Source organism: Thalassophryne amazonica, chromosome 8 (assembly GCF_902500255.1).
Source record: "Thalassophryne amazonica chromosome 8, fThaAma1.1, whole genome shotgun sequence".
Taxonomy (NCBI): domain Eukaryota; kingdom Metazoa; phylum Chordata; class Actinopteri; order Batrachoidiformes; family Batrachoididae; genus Thalassophryne; species Thalassophryne amazonica.
Genome location: NC_047110.1, coordinates 78,059,241 through 78,071,394, shown reverse-complemented (window position 1 = coordinate 78,071,394; position 12,154 = coordinate 78,059,241). Strand labels below are relative to the sequence as shown.

Genomic DNA, 12,154 nt, shown 5'->3' with positions numbered 1-12,154 from the left:
AGGGGTGTAACGATACACAAAAATCACGGTTTGATACGTACCTCAGTTTTGAGGTCACGGTTTGGTTCATTTTCGGTACAGTATGGGAACAAAATACAAAACCTAAATTTGCTTGTTGTTTAAACCAACAATTTATTGTAACATTATACAAACAGGAAAATAAAATAATTGCAAAGTGCTGTCTGGTAATAAGTTTAATAAAATGTTCTCAAATAAACAACAAATATATCAGTTGATGCTGTCAGTTGATTTCCTGAAAGCTGCGCTCCTCATGCGGTGTGAATTCACACACACAGTGTAAATATAAGGTCTTACCTGTGCATTTTAGTGAAGAAAAGTTGCTCTGTGGCAATTTGCACCATCAGATCAGCCTCCATGCGATCCTGGCTGCATGCGATGAAATCTCAAAAAGTTATAAAATGACTTAGTTCTCTGTGTGGAGCAGGGACACCTTGCGCATGCGCTGGATGATGTGCGCATCAATATTTACATGTAACACTTCAGAGAAAAACATTTACGGTATGTATTCAATTAAAAGTTAAAAAATCCTTCTGTCTAACATCTTTCTGTGTAAATATCTCGTTACAACATGGAGACCTGTGGATTATTTATCTACAATTTCTTTTTTTCTTTTTAAAATTGGTGGGTGTGGCTAATATTCAGGTGCGCTCTGTAGTTCAGAAATCACAGTAAATGCACGCAACGCGACCTCACCCATGCACAGCCCTGGACCGACTCGAACATCCCGTACCGAAATGGTTCACTACAAATACATGTATTGTTACACCCTTAGTTTGTGTGTGGGTGTCGGTGTCTATGGGGACTGACTCACTTGGCTCACTTGACAAACTCAAATGGCTACTCAAGGAATGGCAGGCTTTGGCAGTTCCTCATTGGCTTCATTTTACAGCACCAGAGTTTGCTGTGTCATAATAAGTTGCTAAGTTGAAGATTTTGAGGGTTTGTCCGTGTACAACTCAAACATGCTCTTTCATCTTTGCCTCTTTTAGGCTCCAAGGCTCTGGACTACTCAAATGGCTTATATGACTGCCAGTCACCCACCTCACCTTTCATGGGCAGCCTGCGAGCGCTCCACCTTTTGGAAGACCTGAGAAGTGTCCTGGAGCTGATGGACTCTGAGGAAAGGGAGAGTTTACGCTGCCAGATCCCCAGCTCCACTGCTGACAGTCTGGTTGAGTGGCTGCAGGGTCACTTGGTGAGTGTCTCTTGTGGTAAAGTACACACGTGCTGCATGAGACACTGAGATATTGTCAATAAGATAAACCTGTGAAAGTGATATTAGCAGATCTGGTACTGATTTATATGATGAGATTCCAGCATAACAGTTAAGGTTATATAAGTGTAATTATGTATAAATCAATAGAATAGATTTTTTTTTTCTGCTAAATGGAATAGTGCAGCTTAAGGTAACAGATTTATGCAGCCAGTCAGTCATTCAACATTTATTCATATAACTCTATACTTACAGAAGCCAAAAGGTGTTCAAAGTGTTTTATATAAAATCAAATGGAAGTTATGAAGCTGTTATGCTGTGTGGGGATGTGCAAAAGTGAAAACTCTATAAGGGACAGCAGTTGCCTTGTCTTGAATTTTATTGTCCTTTTTATCCCCCGCTGGCTGAAAGCCCGAAGGGGATTATGTCGTGGGTATGTCCATCCATCCAAAAAAAGGGTGCAAGTGTTCTGAAATCAACTTCTCTCACACTTTCAAGAGGAATTTCGTGAAAGGTGATGCAAGTCCTTGTCATAGGTTGGTAATACACTTATCGTTTGAGATGGGCCCATTTTTTTCTAGAGTTATGGCCCTTGATTAACAAAACTAGACGCTGCCAGTTTCATGAGTTGGTGCCTGAATTCTGAAATCAGCTATCACATACCTTGAAATGTTATCAGAATGTAGCAAGTACTTGTACCAAAGCAGCACTAGCCAGTGGGGATATCGTGCTCTCAGATCACGCTTGCTTCAAAACTCACACTTATCAAAAATGCCACATCAGCTTTTTGAAAATTGTCAACTATTTTGGTAATTGATTTATCATTTTAAGGGTTTTTATGTCCAAATTCTTGGTGTATTTTTCACCATTTGCTAACATTTTATGGCCCAAACAAGGAATTGATTAATTGAGGAAATACTCAGCGGGTTACTAGATAATGTAGATATTGTCAGTTGCGGCACTATGAAATATTTTAGGATTTTCGGTCTTCCTGTTTCTCAGGAACAGGCAAATCCCCCCCCCCCCCCCCCCCCCCGATAATTATTTAAATTTTTGGGCACTTTTCTATCCTTTTATATGTTGGGATTTTATTTTTATTTATTTTGTAAAATATATACTTTTAATGGCACTATTTGAATACAAGGTTGACAGATATTAGTAGAGTTTGTGGTTCCAAATTCATTGCTAAATTATCCAAAAGATAGCTGACTAATCAGAAAATAATCAATGCACTCATAAAAAAGATTGTTAGATTATCAGTTACATAAAATAATCATTAGTTGCAGTTCAAGTGTGCTTGTAAAAGAGGCTTTTATTATTATTATTAAAGTACATCAATGTCATTTCTGCAGTCGGAGCTCCATAATCAAGGTTTTTGAGGATTTAGTTTCCCTGTGAAAACGGGTTGCAAACAAGTTTTTGCACATCTGGCTTGCTTTAGCGCTACGTTGAAGCTGTAAATGCAGACGAGCCAGTTCAAACATCTGAGTGCACTGTGCAAGCAGACAAATATTGTTTTGTTTGCTAAATAAACACAGAACGGTCACTGTGCTCCCTAGGAATTCAAGAAGAATCACTGGTGTCACAGCCAGTGCCCTGCAAGAAACATGCTGATTTCCTGGGAGCCAGAATAGTTTGGTATTTTGTAGGGGGGATGATGGGCTGTAGGCCAGTAAAATGCCAGAGTCTGTATGTAATGTTGTAAGTCACTTGGAGTGTAGCAGTCTGAATGCTACTTAGCAGCCTTGTAAGGTTTTGTTGAAATGGATTCGAGCAAATCTCTTTGATGTGAGGACTTTCATTTGAGAGCATTATTAGGCACTGAACCATACAAGGTTTGCCGTGAGGTTTTTGAAGTTTTGGTGAGGTTGGAAGCATGTGCCGGTGCCATGCACCACCTCCCTGAAATTCTTTGGGACCCTACTGGCAACAACCCAGGGAAACATGAGGTTCATCCTGATCTCTTAAATGTAGCCTTGTTTTCAGCTGCCTACAGGTGTTATGTGGGTGACTCCTTGACCGTGTCCACTTGCTAGGCTCCTTGGTAATAAGGAACGATAATAAGTATTTGAGTAAAAATGCTTCATTAATTGCATGCCTTAACACTGTTTCAAAATTGATGGAAGAGAACTAACATGACCATCTTCTAAATATGTACTCTATTGTCTCTGTAGTCCAATGGGCACATCTCACTGAGCGGGGGTGACCACTACCAGGAAAGACTTTCCAGACTAGAAAGCGATAAGGAGTCTTTGGTGCTTCAGGTACTGATGGAGTAATGTCTACATACAACTCAAACTTAGTGCAACATTAAATAATAGTATTTACTTTGGATCTATTAGATGTGTGTGTGTCCGCGTGCATGCACATCAATTTTTAAGAAGTAACTTGTTGGTGTCATGCAGGTGAGTGTGCTGACAGACCAGGTGGAGGCGCAGGGAGAGAAGATAAGGGACCTGGACTTGTGTTTAGATGAGCACAGAGACAAACTCAACGCCACTGAGGAAATGCTGCAGCAGGTGTGTCATTTATGATGGACCTCAGGACAAAGTGTGTGTGCACACCCACAGTCAATGGTTTCTTTAATATGTTTACACTACAGCAATGTTTGTTAGATGACAAACGTCATCTAACAAACAGCCTCTTTAACTTTCATTTGGAACACAAGATCGGCTGAAGCTCTGTTGTGTTGAAATGTTGTCCAGCCTGAACATGTCAGTTCAAGAAGTGAATGGCAATGCCTCATTTATTTCCATTCTACTTTTCTCAAACAATATCAAACAATGATGACTTAAACCACTACCAATTGTAATAGCCATTAAACACAGATAAGACACAAGCACTGACATAATAGACACTATAGTTCATTTTAATATAAATACGTTCAAACTTTTTCTTTCAAGGTCCGATGGAGTTCTGTCACACAGAAACAATTTGGTAATAAATTTAAAATGTTTATTGTGACACATTGGATTCAAGCTGTAACAAAGCTTAAACTAAGCTGTGTTAACAATCCTCAGTTTTAGAGGAAGTCTGCATAAAAGCCTGAAATCCTTAGCCTTCTTATTTCAGTGAAAGAGACGTGATGCCAGGACTTGTGGGGTAAAAAAAAAAAAAAGTCCCATGTCTCCAAACCGGAACCATCGTGACAGTTTTGAAAACAATCTAAACTGCTTTCAGAATGTGTTGTTTCCTACTTCACACAATTGCAGCAGGAGCTACAGCCACATAAAAAGAAAATTGGCTAAACCAGTTGTAGTGATGGAACAACGTTTGCAGAAATGTTTGTAATTTTGCTGCTCAGTTTTCTCTGTCCAATGGACAGTAAAGACATGATCCACAATCAGTTAATAACAAAATAAGAATAGTAACATAAAGTATTAATATTATTTTTCTTGTTTTTATTTTATTTATTTAGAACCCCCAAAACAGTTTTTGGTAAATCTTTATTAATCTTTTCAGGAGCTTCTATGCAGAACTGCGGTGGAGTCCCAGAAGCTGGAGCTAATGTCTGAAGTGTCTGCTTTGAAGCTGAAGCTGAATACCATGGAGAAAGATAAAATGGGTTTTGATGACAGATATAGGGACAGTGAGGTAGGTGGGTTCATTCTTAGGACAGAACACTTTTTTGTTTTTACCTTGTATTTCTCTCTCCTGCCTCAGTATGTGCATACACTCACAGACCAAACTAACATGTGCAGGAGAGGCGTAATTACTATGAGAAATGGAATTCCACAGCTGTCTTCAGTTTACTGTTTGCAGTAATTATTGATCATTTTGGTTTGCTTTGGTTTTGATCACTTTTAAATTGAGTGTCCTCTGGTTGTTCGCTCACTGAAGTTGGAATGAGATTGTTAGCCAGACGAACTGCAGAGTTCTTGGAAATCTTTCAAATGAGGCTGGTTACTATTGCAGTGGCATGTTCGTCTCTTTCATCACACTGGAACACAAAGCTGCTGTCCATGTTTTCCTTAATGTCTGTATACAAATTCTTTTTAAAAGCAACTTCCTCTCATTTTATCACTGTAGTTGATTTTAAGAATCCACTCTCCAAAAATGAAATCAGTCTCTTCAAATATCTATAATACAACCCCATTCAGACAAAGTTTGGACGATTTGGACGCTTGTTTTATCCCCATTCACAACTTGGTGTTGGGGTAGAGTGGAAAAGGATTGTAAAACAAATCAAATTAACACTCTGGTTTCCCATCTGCCTTCTGGCAAAGTGCAGGTGTGATTTAACATCGTTTTTAAGACAATCCTCCTTGTATCACTTCATCATGGAGCTTTATAACAAGTGATGCAAAAGACAAAAGTTGCACTATGCTCAGTTTTTCTAACTGCAACCACAGAAGCCTATAATGTTTTATATCATGCCACAAAAAACTTTTCTTTTTTATAGTCTACAAAGTTGTGCTTATATGTATGTTAACAGGGTGTGTGTGTGTGTCTTTATATTTCATATTACATTACTGAATTCTTATTAGTGTGTTTTTTTGTTTGTTTTTGCATTTGCTTTCTTTCAGGATTTAATTCTTGAAATTAATGAACTGCGGTATAAACTGACAGAGCTGGAGAGTGAAAAGCTTCAGTATGAAAAGAAACTTAAATCTACAAAGGTGAGTTATCAGAGAAAAGTTTTAAAAGCTCTATATTTGTAACTCTTTCTCTCTCTCTTGCTCACTCTTTTTCCCCAGTTCATCAAATTTGTCAGTTATTGCAGAAGTAAGAGCAAATAATCACAAGTTAGACAGCACACTTCTCTGTCCTTAGTGAGTCACACAAGTTCTGCACAAACTGTTTCTTATATTCTTGCTCAGGTTTGCTCTGTTATTCTCACATACAGTAAGAGGAAATTCTACACTTGTCAATCACATCTACTCTCATACTTGGTACATATGACAAACAGTTGACATTTTGAGCCTGACCCAGAAAAATTGGTGTGTGGTTTTGTCTTCTGCATTCTAAGAAACCAACTTTCCTCATTGGGTGCAGTGTTGAGATGAACACATTAATGGTCCTGTTTGCACCATTTTCATTTTATGTGATATTTCCCAGCAAATAAATGCGTAATAAAAATAAACATCAGGGTTTAACAGAATGCTGTCATTTTTTTTATTCATAATAATGATTTATCAGGGTGACATTAACCCAGCAACTATTGGTTCAAAGAAGAGCGATCACCAAAATGGCGCCATGCAAATACACAAGAAGTAATAACGTTAAGTCTAAATCTTCTATACTGGAAATAACTTCAGTTGAACTTTGACTATTCCACATTCTTGTCTCCTTTTTTAAAGCTCTTCTTGCAGCTGTACCATTCTGTTGTTACTTTGTGTCTCTACTGCTCATCACTAATGGCCATGCTTTCTAGCCTGAAAATCAAAGTGGGCCAGATGCAGTATGAGAAACAGGAAGGAGCACAAACTCCAGGCTTATGAAGGTTGGCTTTGCTCAGGGTCACTCTTGTGCTTCCCATATGATTATGGTTTTCAGCCTCTCCCTTTGGTTCTCCTGTTCTGTTTTTATTTTATTTTAATTTTTTTAAGAAAATTCTGTTTTTCCAACAGTCTTTCCCCTGCACAGGCAAAATTATGTCACATTTATAAAACAATCATTCACAACAACAGTGCACCACTTTACATGAATGTTCACATATTCAAACTACAGGAATGCTTTCATTTTGAGGAATTTCCCCCCCCCCCCCCTCAGATTTGGAATGAGTTGAGTCTTGTCCCTTTTATTTCCTTTTCAGTTTTTTCTAAATTCTGTGCGTAACATGGTCTGTGTCCATGATCGAGTCTTTATATATATATATATATATATATATATATATATATATATATATATATATATATATATATATATATATATATATATATATATATATATATATATATATATATATAACACCTTGCACATGTTGCTCCTCGAAGCAGGTGCAGCCCGTGTCCCATGTCAGTGTTTGTGAACTTGTGTTGTGGATTGTTGGTTGTGTGGTGTTGGTGGTGGAAGAGGTAGCGACTGTGTGAAGGAAACAGCTGCCTTACCGTTGCCCCGTGTTAACAGGAGGAGTTGGCCATGCTGAAGAGGCAGCTGGAAAGTAAAGACGGGGACGTGAGGAGGCTGCATGATGATATGAGCTTCAAAGCCATTTCTTGTGTCAATACACCAACAGAAAAAGGTGGGATAACCTGAATTTACGCCGCCTGATCAGCACTGACACATGCATGTTGCAGTTTGGATTAATATGTTTACTGAACTTGACGTCATATGAGTAGTGAAGTCTCTGTTGACAGTGTTCAAAATTTTTCGTCCTGTTTAGCGTGTCATCCAGATGAAACACTTAGAAAGAGGCTGAAAGAGAAACGTAAGGGGGGTTTTATGCTCATATTTATTGCATTTTATTATTGCATCCACATCCGCCCCTGTTTGCATGTAAAGGAATGCACCATCTGAACTCTGCTTGTCTATAACCTGCTGGAGTGCTATTGCCCTACCAAAAACCACCATATCACTCAAACCTCAGAGGGGAGCAATTTTTAAGGAGCTTGAACAGAACAAACCCACCATCCAACCCTGGCTCCTAAAGGAGGAATGTTTGCACTATTTTCAGCAGGAATGAGAAATGAATTATATAACCACTCAGGCTGTGCACTCAACTTCCTACCTCATGTCCTCCAACTATAATCTGTTCTTGTGCCCAAAAACATGTCTCTTTAAAACTCCTCTACACATTCGAAGCCATCATGCTAACACATAATGTGCAGTTTCATGTGACAGTATGCCTTTTTTTCCATATCTGTATTTTCTGTGAGTGAACATGCACTTATGTAGAGCAATTTCATTGTACTAACTCTGGATCTTCTTTAAATCTCAGAGTAAAGTGATGTTGCAGCATATAGACTGATAATCATGACCTTCAGTCACATTAATCCTGCATTGTGCAATTTCTGGCTTACTAACTTCCTTGTAATCCTTTTTTTCTTTCCTCACTAGATGTGGCGGTGCAGAGGATGAAAAAAGCAGTGGAGTCATTAATGGCAGCCAATGAAGAGAAGGTAAATATAAAATAAGTTATGTTGAGGTAATCCTCATCCAATTTAGGTTTACTTACTAATCAGTTGCCTTTTGCTTTACAGGATCGTAAGATTGAAGAACTTAAGCAGTCATTGCTGCGTTACAAGAAGGTTCAAGATATGGTGATGTCAGTGCAAGTAAAGAAAGGTTAGAAGCACCCATGCAGCTCTCAAGTTAGTCTAGAATATCTTCATCTTGTGCCTGATGTACCTCTTTAGATCAGCGTTGTAGAAGGAGTTCCTTTAATCATTTTTGGTATGAAATGAAAAGCATCTTCAAAAAGCGTATTGCCAGTAGGTATCATTTATAGTAAACCTGTGCTTTCAAGGACAATCTGAAATCAAAGAATCAAATTGACAAACACACTATTGATAGCCTCCTATAGAGGGTATGCATTCAATTATGCATTCATTCAGTTTTCTTGGAAGAGGTTATGAAGCTTTTCACTCACAAATAAACTAATGAACAACTTAAGACATTTTTCAGATTTCAAATCTGACTGTGGACTTTTAAAATGGTATCTTCCTCATCATCTGCTCCAGAGAAATGCAAAGACAGTGAGCATGTTGAGAATGATCACGATGGCTTCATACCAGTCACAACGAGCAGTCCTGCATCCACGGACCCCGAGGAGGACAGTGGTACAGACGCTGAACAACCCAAAACCAGGAGGCCGGATGAGGTTTGTATGTGACGTCAATAATAGGCATCATCATGTTTGGGGGATGCTGGGAGATGATGGCAATACAGAGCAGTGGTGATACTGACGCTTAACACAAGCCAAATCAGTCACTCCATATAATTTCTGCAAAAGTCAGCAAGTTTTATGGGTTCTTTTTTTGGGGGGGGGGGGTGTCCACCCTGAACCTATACAAGTATACTGAACATTTATAGGAAACATTAACCTCTTTATTGTCATGCTTGTCATCTGTTGAGTACCTTCAGATTTATGGTTGATTGCTTCTTATTTCCTGAAGTATATTCTCTGATAAAAGCAAAAAAAAAAAAAAAAATCCTATACACATGTTTGACACATTTGTTGAAACTCTTAATTAAACTGAATTTTGTTTTAGTTCTGTAAGCATGTGTGCATATTTTGATTGCCACACCCCTATGATGTAATATTCAGTAACAATTTTCTGCTTTGACTGTTTGATTTTTGTTTCTTGTGTGTGTTCTCCTTCTGATCTTTGCTTAGCTGGAGAGCCTCAACAGCCAAAGTGAAGAGACTCCACCTGCCAACTCTTCTTCTGACCAACCTTTGTCTGAACCAGAAGGAGCAGAGGAGTCTGCACCAGCCGATGTAGAAAGGTGAAACAGACAAAACGTCTAAACTCTAAGTGTTAAACGTAGGGTTCATCTAATGCAGGTTTTAATGCACTTGTCTTAAAACCATGTATTATGTTAAATCTGTGGTTTGGGGTTCAAACCAAATTTGTATGGAGCTGGGCCATGTTGTGTCATATTCAAAATGAACTCTGAAGCTTTTAAATCAAGACTTAAGACGCATCATTTATAACCTACAGTGAAGAGTAATGTGATCAGTGTCATGTTTTAATAAGTGCTTAATGTTAATTAATCTATTTGTGATCTTTTGAAATACAAAATAGTTAACTTTTTGTCTTTTGTTTTTTTTTTTTTTGCTCTTATTTCTTGTATTACTAGATTGCTAGAATAAATGTGACTGTCCGTCTGCATGAGCAATATTTCCATTCACATACCTGTTTTATTTCATCAGTCCAAAATGAAGAGAATACAAGAAACATCTTGTCCATTGCGTACTAGACAACAGTACCCACCCCATGTCCATTTACTGCACAGTGTGAATACTGTCTCAATAGCCTCCTTTGAAGTTGCTCACTGGGAAAATTTTTGTAATATCAGTTTATATATTTTTGGCACAAAATTTCTGCTTGCCTTGATTAAGAGCAGGTGGCTGAGTGGATAAGGAGCTGACCTGAACATAGCTGAGTTCAAATACAGCTCACGCCACCTGTCTGTCTTTGGACAGCACACTTAATCAACATTGTCCTAGTCCACCCAGCTCTAAACGGGTACTGGCCTGTGCTGGGGAAGTAACCTGTGTCTGCCTGGCACCCTGTTCAAGGGGAGTTGTAGACTCTCATCCACTTCGCACTACGGATTCCAGAGATAAGAACCGACATAAATGGGCCTGAGAACCGATGTAGGACTTGCGTCGTCATCTTCTTCTGCTTGATTAAGTGATTAACACAAGGTCACTGTGATGTTTGAAGTTTCCATTATTATGACCTTTCTTTTTACAGTATTCAAGATGTCACAAAGTCTGGCAGCCAGGACAACCTGAAGAGCAAGAATAATGAAAAGGTAGCACATCCATTTTTAGTGAAAATTGCTTATTTTGAAAAATAAATTCTTGAATTTAACAAAAAACCGTTACATTGCAGAAAAATGTTCATTTATTATGAATACAGCTAATGAAAGTTGCTTTGGCTTCTCCCTTTTTTCCACTCTGGGTTGTCACAGCAGATCCCAGATGGAGCTACATGTTGATTTGGCAGAAGTTTTATGCCAGATGCCCTTACTGACGCAACTCCACATTACATGTAGAATGGGCAGGGGGTGTTCCTGGGCTCGAACCAGGAACCATCTGATCTAGAATCAAGTGCACTAACCTCCTGGGCATCACGTTGCCTATGAACACTGCTAATATTTTCTGTTTCTCTTTTTTGCTCACACACTGACGCATACATCATGAACTCAGACCTGCAATGTTTTAATAGTAATACATAAAACTTTTAATACTTTGTGAATGCTTGCAGTACAAAGTAGCCCTTTTGTCTGTTGTCATGTTGCAGATGTAGTCTTGTTAACTCAGTCATGCATGAGAATTCACAGAGGACATAGATGATTGCTCATTTTTAGGTATTTGATAGGTAATATCTTTCAAAGCAACAATTTATTATAACTTACAGGAGGTTCCATTCTGTTTCCTCTGTCGTCTTAGAGGGAAGCTCACCTGACATTTCTCATGTACAAGGTCTGTCCAAAAAGTAACGGACCTTTTTATTTTTTCAAAAACTATATGGATTTGAATCGTGCGCTTGCATCAGCCAAGCTTGAACCTTTGTGTGCATGTGTGAGTTTTTTCACGCCTGTTGGTTGTGTCATTCGCATGTGGGTAGGCTTTGAGTGAGCACTGGTCCAGCCCCCTCGTTGGATTTTCATTGTCAGGGAAATGGCTGAGCGACTGCCGCTTTGCTCCATGAAAATTTTTTCAGAAACTGTGAGACAGCCAGGTGGAAACCATTCGGAAAATTCAGATGGCTTTCGGTGAAGATTATATCGGCGTCACACAGATTAAGGACCATTACAACCGGATTAAAGACGGCCCGCACCAGCGGAGGGCGCACCGCGCTCCGAGTGGCCATCAACAGGCTGAAACAACCAGATAATTTCCAAAGTGAAGGCTGTATTGATCCGGGACGTCGTGTGACTAACAGAGAAATCCCGGAAAATGTGGACATCAGCACTTTTGCTGCACATTCCACTGTTACAGGAGATTTTATAATGAAAGACGTGCAGACGAATTCGCACGTCGGGACGGAGCCGCTCATGGCGCACAACAAACCCCTCCGTGTTGGAAACCATTCGGAAGATTCAGACGGCTTTCGGTGGCTTTTCAGTCGAGTGAGTATCCGAGAAATTGTGTAACAGCTGGGCATGCCACAACATGTCCTGTGAGACTTCCAACACGGAGGTGTTTGTTGTGCGCCATGAGCGGCACAGTGGAATGTGCCGCAAAAGTGCTGATGTCCACATTTTCTGCGATTTCTCTGGTAGTCACACGACGTGCCGGAT

The 12,154-nt window shown here is 39.2% G+C and overlaps 1 protein-coding gene across 1 annotated transcript in view; it reads left to right on the top strand.

Moving 5' to 3' along the window:
- ppfibp1b (PPFIA binding protein 1b) overlaps positions 1 to 12,154 on the top strand; it is a 40,833-nt gene that overhangs the window by 13,580 nt on the left and 15,099 nt on the right. The window contains 12 exon segments of the mRNA XM_034176777.1: positions 1,011 to 1,216; positions 3,409 to 3,498; positions 3,640 to 3,753; positions 4,697 to 4,828; positions 5,761 to 5,853; positions 7,304 to 7,418; positions 7,560 to 7,604; positions 8,234 to 8,295; positions 8,377 to 8,461; positions 8,857 to 8,996; positions 9,513 to 9,625; positions 10,600 to 10,660. Of these exon segments, the coding sequence (XP_034032668.1) occupies positions 1,073 to 1,216; positions 3,409 to 3,498; positions 3,640 to 3,753; positions 4,697 to 4,828; positions 5,761 to 5,853; positions 7,304 to 7,418; positions 7,560 to 7,604; positions 8,234 to 8,295; positions 8,377 to 8,461; positions 8,857 to 8,996; positions 9,513 to 9,625; positions 10,600 to 10,660 (1,194 nt within the window). The 5' untranslated portion in view covers positions 1,011 to 1,072.